This window comes from Symsagittifera roscoffensis, unplaced genomic scaffold (assembly GCF_963678635.1).
Source record: "Symsagittifera roscoffensis unplaced genomic scaffold, txSymRosc1.1 SCAFFOLD_925, whole genome shotgun sequence".
Taxonomy (NCBI): Eukaryota; Metazoa; Xenacoelomorpha; order Acoela; family Convolutidae; genus Symsagittifera; species Symsagittifera roscoffensis.
Genome location: NW_026971252.1, coordinates 2,592 through 9,732, shown reverse-complemented (window position 1 = coordinate 9,732; position 7,141 = coordinate 2,592). Strand labels below are relative to the sequence as shown.

Below are 7,141 nucleotides of genomic sequence, written 5' to 3'. Positions count from 1 at the left end.
AGTTCAAGATTTTGCCTTGATAGCAGTCTTGTTTTACCATGTGCTCGCAGGAAACATGTAGCGCCCGTAGCTCGGCAATTCATTGACCGACAATTATGTTTTTAACTACATGTGGTTTTCAGATGTCAAATTATTCATTTTAGCCAAAAATTCTAACTTTAAAAGTTCATGGTCATAAATTAGGTTTTTTTTTCGACTATCGAAGAAAATGACGGTTTATTTGTGCGCGGTTTGGTTTTTTCCGAAGACTTATTTGGGCTTTTTAACCAGCAATTTTAACGGATTTTTAAAATGTCCTTCAAAAATATTGTTGTCTTGAGCTCACACTAAAAGAAATCATTTCGCCTGTAATCATTTTTTGCTAGATTATGTATTTTAAAAATTGCCATTTTGGCCGATTTGGGACAATTAACTCGCGATATATTGCGAGTTCTGGCTTTCTTTTGGTCTTTTTAATATTTTGCTGTTTGCGAAATTTGTCAACTAGATAACGTGTGAGTGGATTATTTTTCGAAGAAATTACCAAAAAAAATGAATTTTTTTTCTTTTCTTTTCAAAAATTTCATCAGTTTTTCAAAGCAATCAACACCCTTACGACGACGTGCAGTCAGAACATTCAGTGCCTCGCCCTGATAAACGAGCAGTCTTGTTTAAGTCTAAAATTAATAGGTTTTGTGATTAAAAGCATGTAGTTTTCAAATTTTAATATCGAATTCATACTACTAATAGATTAATATGCTCAATTATGATGATATCAATGGTTCTTTTTTCTTTTCTTTGTTTGGTCGTCAATCGCTCTGGAAAATTTGCCTCTATCAAATCGTTGGCCACAATTTCATTACCGAGTCCAAAATATAAACATCATATTACAAATAAATCAATTTTTATAATATTTTTTTTCTTAAAAAATCACTGAAAATCTGAAACCTGAAAACCAGCCAACAACCTGAAGTTATTTTGTAGTAGTAAAATAGCTATTTTAGTTGCATTCACTCTTCAATCAAAGTTGAATGATTTAGGCGGTCGAAGACCCTGCCACTTCTGACTTCGGATCATACCCATCATATTCCTCATCATCTCCCATGTTTGACATCTCCGAAGACTCCCGACCCGGAGGCTTCTTTCCCGATTTCTGTCTTCGGTGCTTTTTCTCCTCTTCATAATTAGAGTTGAAATGCTCCCACAGTTTGCACATGATCTCGGAAGCTACGACTCGGCTGGTGTTGGTTTCGATCATTCGGAATACGAAGATTCCGTCTTGCTGCAGGTACCAAGACACAAATTCGCGAAGTCGTTCCTTGTCCAAACTCCCTTCTTCTTTCGGAAACTCCTCTGTCACTCGGATCAAGTTTTTCACGTAGACGTCTCGTCTCATTCCGAGAAAAATCATGTTGAACCACGAAAAGGCCGAGTACACCATCAAAGCGAACAACGCGACGAGCCAATAGCAAACAAGCACAAAGTATCGCTCGTTGAAAATATTATTCGGCATCGAACACTGAATAAACCGCTTTTCCTCCTGCCCGTGTTCGATTTGTTTGGTGAAGTTGCAGTACGTGACGAGTGGGAAAAGTTCCTTTTCACGCCATTCAAACGAGTGAGTCAGAATCAAGTCGCCGAATGTTTTTGGATCGAATGAGTAGAAAATTAGGTTCATGCCCAGAAATTTGCACAAGGAGTACAGTTGAAGTCCAATTATGGCAATGTACATGAGTTTGGAGAAAAAGTAGTTGTTCCCCATTAAGTTCCCCTTATGGTTGCTGCAACACTTAAACATGTCCATCATCTTTTCCGTGCAACTTTTCCTTCCAGGAATTTGTTCCTGATTGTCCAGGTAAATATCGATGTAATCAGCAAGAGATTTGATCGTCTTTTCACGATTTTCCTTCGAGCAGCTCACGTCAAACTTTGCAGCCTGTGTGATCAGGTATTCCAAGTCAACTCCTGCCATTTTTGTGATTGACGTCCAGTATATGTAGGGAATCATGAAGAGAATCGAGGAAAAGGCGAGGTAGTACGGGATCCATTGGTAATATGTGATCTCCAAAGCATCCCCGCTTCGCATGTGTTCAGCAATGAGAACGTCATCATCACCCTCGTCATTTTTGAACGGGATATAGAATGAGTTCTTCAGGTAGCAGTAACGGGTGGCATATTGGACCCACCCCGGTCTGTACTCAGCCGGAGTGTAGCACTGGAAAAATCCGGCAACGAAAGGAGAAACGCTGAGGAATATGGCGCCAATTATGTAAATTAGCACTGTGTAAAAACTGACCAATTTATCAATTGAATCTCCGTTAGCGGCGAAATTCGATTTGTTGATTTCTTTGAAAATCTCGTTGATCATGATTACAGGTTCGAACTGAGCTTAATCAGATTTAGGTTTACTAATGCATTTGAAAGCACGAGTAAAACTTATAACTTTATCAGATTGATGTAGATTAACTTATTAACTATAGAACAAACTGGCAGTAGCTAGAATGGACCAAAGTTGGTTTGCGTTAAAATGAAGTTTGCCAACTTCTATCTATGTTTGCCCAAAATTAGCCCTAGAAGACGATTAGTGAGTTTATCGCGAGCTGGTTTTGTATTGTTCTCTGAAAGTATAAATATACACGATGAAGTTTGAATTGGTTTTTATCGATTTCGCATTTGGTACCATTTACAATTCAAAATTTCATGCAACTTCAATTATTCAATAACCCTTTGTAACTGAATTCAAATTCTCAGCAAACTTTTTTAAAATTATTTTCTAATCTTGTAGATCAGTTTTTTAGATTTCTACAGCTCACCTGCTGATTCAGTAATGAAAGCCTGGGGCGCTTTTCTGACAAAACAGTCTTTTTGAACTTAGTTGGCTTAATTGCAAAAAGGCTATTTTTGGAGTGCGCTCGTCCCTAAACTAAAGTATTTTTTGCACCTAATGCATTTTCTGATAGAATTTTCGTACGTCGGTTCTACCAGGCCTATGAAAACCATTGAACCTAGTGACGTCTAAAAGCAAGACGCGATAGATTTGAAGTTGTTAAAATGACAATATGAACTAGATTTTTCAAATGTTTCTCCTCCCTTGAAATAATCGTCTTCTGCGTTCGTTGAAACTTCAGCTCGTGGTACTCGAACTTGAAAAACTATATATTTATTTTTGTCGTAACATAACACATACTTTTTTTCACTTAACCATTGCGTATCCCTTTTTTTTGGTGGTCCATTATTTTTTTTCAGTAAACCATGATGATCGAGCACGTAATTGTGATTCTATACAACATAACACAGACCATCTCTTTTTTCCGTCTAGCTCAGTTCTCCGTCAAAATAATAACAAAATAGGTTATATTTATCTTTTCGAACTGGCCTTAAGGTTCAATCAATTATCATGGTATTCTTTTGTGAAGGCAAACAAAAGCGCTAGTCACTAAAACGATTAATTCAACTGAAAAAGGTCCGATTAAAATTGTGCTAATTGGACCACGTTTAAAATTATCTTACAACAAAAAGCCTATTTTTTAAAAAAAATTTTACGTAACAGTGTTATTTAAAAAAGAACAAAGTAACCAAACAAGCACTTATTTGACCTCATCTACATATTATAAAATAGAACAAGACTGCTCGTAACATGGCGAAGCCCTGAATGTTCCGACTGCCTTTTAAGGTTTTTGGAGCAGTAATAACATTAAAAAATTCAATGAAATAAAACAAAATGAATTTTGTTTTTTTTCGAAAATTTGAAATTTTTTATGAAAATCATCCCCCCACACGCCATATAAAGTACAAAAGGGTAGATTTCGCTCCTTGTAACAAACCAATTATGGCAAATAAGCTTCTTTGAACCAATTTGGAACGATTTCTAAGACGGATTAACTCTCCGCTTACGCGTTAATAGCTCGAAATATCGCGCGTTAATTGTCCCAAATTGGCCAAAATTGCAATCTTTAAACCCCCGTAACTTTACGAAAAATGATCACAGGTGAAATATCTTTTCAAATTTGAGCTCAAAACAACAATACCTTTCGAATGATATAAAAAAAATTCCGTCAAAAATGGCTAGTTAAAAAGTCGAAATTTGTCTGAAGAAAAAAAAAACCCACCCCGAGCACAAATATTCCGTTACTTTCGTATCGAAAGTCAGAACAATTATCATTTTGACATTTCGGTCTTTAATAGGAATATAAACAAGACTGCTCGTATCAGGGCGAAACCCTGAATGTTCCGACTGCCTTTTGAGCTTTTATGGAGCAGTAATAACATCAAAAAATTAAATGTAATAAAATAAAATGAAAAATTTTTTTTCTAAAATTTGAAATTTTTTATGAAAATCATCACCCCACACGCCATATAAAGTACAAAAAGAAAAATTTAGCTCCTTTTAACAAATCAATTATGGCAAATAAGCTTCTTTCAACCAATTTGGAACGATTTTAAGACGGATTAAATCTCCGCTTACGCGTTAATAGCGCGAAATATATCGCGCGTTAATTGTCCCAAATTGGCCAAAATGGCAATCTTTAAACCCCCATAACTTTACGAAAAATGATCACAGGTGAAATATCTTTTCAAATTTGAGCTCAAGAGAGCAATACCTTTCGAATGATATTAAAAAAATTCCGTCAAAAATGGCTAGTTAAAAAGTCGAAATTTGTCTGAAGAAAAAAAAACCCACCCCGAGCACAAATATTCCGTTACTTTCGTATCGAAAGTCGGAACAATAATAGAAGGTTCTTCGCAACAGCAGAGCATAACACATGTGCTGGTGTGTTCAGGGGTAGAGAAACAATTAATTGGGCCCTTCCAATCCTTTATGGACAGCTGCAATTAATTAATTGGAATTGGCCAGTCTATCAATTAATTAAATGCAATTAATTGCATTTAATTGAATTTGAACTGAAATGTGAAAAATAAAGTGACAAAAATCAATTTCGAACTTGATTAGATCAAAAAATTCAGAGCGCTTAAGTTTTTCATGGTTTCTTTACTCCAAAAACTTTTGTTGAGCTTTAAGAACATCTGCGCCTCGAGATTCATTGGCAGTAGAGATTGTTGAAGTAAAACCTAAAAAAAGGTTCAGCCAGATTAGATGTCGGCGAATCACATTAGTTTTCTTTTGGAAATTCTTTCTGCTTTTTAAGCAAACTCATTGCATATTTTTCGCGCTCGACCTTCTTTGTCAACAATGACTGAAGCATTTGCCACAATTTTCTCGATTCTTTCTTTCTCCGAGCTGGAGTGCGATGTTTCATCCCTATACTGAATCTTGATCAACCCACTCTTAAAAACTTTCGGCATCTTGAGATAAATATTTTGCCATTTCTAGATACAGTGAAATAGCACTGTAGGGATTACTGAGTCTACTCGGAATATAAACAACGCTGCGCATTTTGCAACTACAAAACAAAATGGAGTAGCAAATTTGAAATGGTGGATAATAAGTGCAATTAATTCCAATTGATTGAAACCCCTGAATTAATTGATTGAAACTAAATGGACTCGACAAGCAATTAATTAGATCCAATTAATTACAATTAATTGGGTTCCAATTATTTGTTCCCTAGCCCTGGATGTGTTCCCTTTCCCTATTAATTTAATGATCTCAATTTACATTTTAATCCTGCACAGTATAATTGTTAGAAAATTTTACATTATACTAGAAATTAGCGTAACGAACACCTTTTCTTCCCGACCGAATTTCTACCCGGGTCGAGATTCTACCCGAATTTCCATATATGAAAAAATGTTTATCCTACAATTTCCATATATGAAAAAACGCTTATCCTAGAGTTTTTTTTTTACAATTTTCTGAGTCTATGAAACCGTAGGAAATTGTAGGATAAGCATTTTTCATATATGGAAAATGTAGGATAAGCATTTTTGGTCAACCCACGCTAAGATGCAGTTGAAATACTATCTACAATTTAAAAAAGTGCTTAACCGTTCTCAAATCAAGCAAGATTTTTTTCGATGTCTTGACCAAAAACAATGTGAGCGACTTTTTTCAAATGCTCGAGCAAAATAACCACTGGAAAATATGTAAGAAAAAAAGCGGTTTTTTTAGACAATTACGCTCAAAATCTTGCTTCAAAATGAGCGGTTCGAGCGGTTTTTGAACGGTTTATCTAAGAAAACCGGTCAAAAACCGCGCAAGAATTGAACGGTTTTGAGCGGTTCATCTAAAAAAAAACGCTCAAAAACCGCGCAAGATTTGAGCGCTTTTTGAGCGTTTTTTTTAGATAAACCGCTCAAATTTTGCGTGGTTTTTAGGCGGTTTTTTTTAGATAAACCGCTCAAAACCGTTCAAACCGCTCATTTTGAAGCAAGGTTTTGAGCGTAATTGTCTAAAAAAACCGCTCAAACCGCTCAAATCTTGCTTCAAATAAGGTGAAAAACCTCGACTCGGGTAAAAGCTAATGGACGATCTCTGCCCCACCGACCCAATTTATTCATGGTTGGCTAGAACTAAAAGAGTAGGTAGTATTTTGAAAACTGTTCAGCCCCAAACCAAGCATATCATTGATTTCATTTTGGCTTTTTACATACTACTATGGCTTAAGTTATATTAAGGTATGAAAGGCAAATTAATTGTGTTCAGAGAAAATTCAACTCCCGGAGCGAGGTCCCATATTTACGTTCCCACTTTGAGAGCCACGCTACCTCCGGATCTTTACCCGAATTGCGAGTCTCAGGGAGTGTTTGAGTCTGGAAAGTCTGGTCATAACGATGCGAAAGCGACAACGTCCAATTCGACAACGCCCAATAAATTTTTTAAAGAATGAAATTATAATTTATGAGGATTTGAAAAGAGATCCATGCAAAACCCATGTTGAGAAGAAAAGATGATTAAAAATATAAAAACCCTCTGAAAATTAATGATCCGAGTTTCAATTCCCCTTTTTTCTGAAAGAAGGCCTGGGTTTGGAAATCTATTAATAAAGCCTAAAATGCATAATTACAATAAACGCAGTTATAATAATTTTGGCTTCATCGATTTCGCACTTTTTTGCGATTGGCAGTGAAGGACTGAAATCTCATTAAAGATGAAACTTCATTGGATTGATTCCATCAAATAAGAGGATTAAGAGGATTTAATAATCATGATAAAAAAATTTTAAAAATGTTTTTCCATCCAATTAAATGAAACAAAAAACAA

At 35.6% G+C, this 7,141-nt stretch overlaps 1 protein-coding gene across 1 annotated transcript; it reads right to left on the bottom strand.

Annotated features, from left to right (window-relative positions):
* Positions 1-689: 689 nt before the first annotated feature.
* LOC134856273 (innexin unc-7-like) lies at positions 690-2,527 on the bottom strand. Its single transcript, XM_063872623.1, has one exon. The coding sequence runs from the start codon at positions 2,345-2,347 to the stop codon at positions 1,016-1,018; it is 1,332 nt and encodes a 443-aa protein (XP_063728693.1). The 5' UTR covers positions 2,348-2,527; the 3' UTR covers positions 690-1,015.
* Between the last annotated feature and the right edge of the window lie 4,614 nt (positions 2,528-7,141).

Bases quoted from the DNA above. Each gene is read 5' to 3' on its own strand.
- LOC134856273 (XM_063872623.1), bottom strand. From the start codon at position 2,347: ATGATCAACGAGATTTTCAAAGAAATCAACAAATCGAATTTCGCCGCT.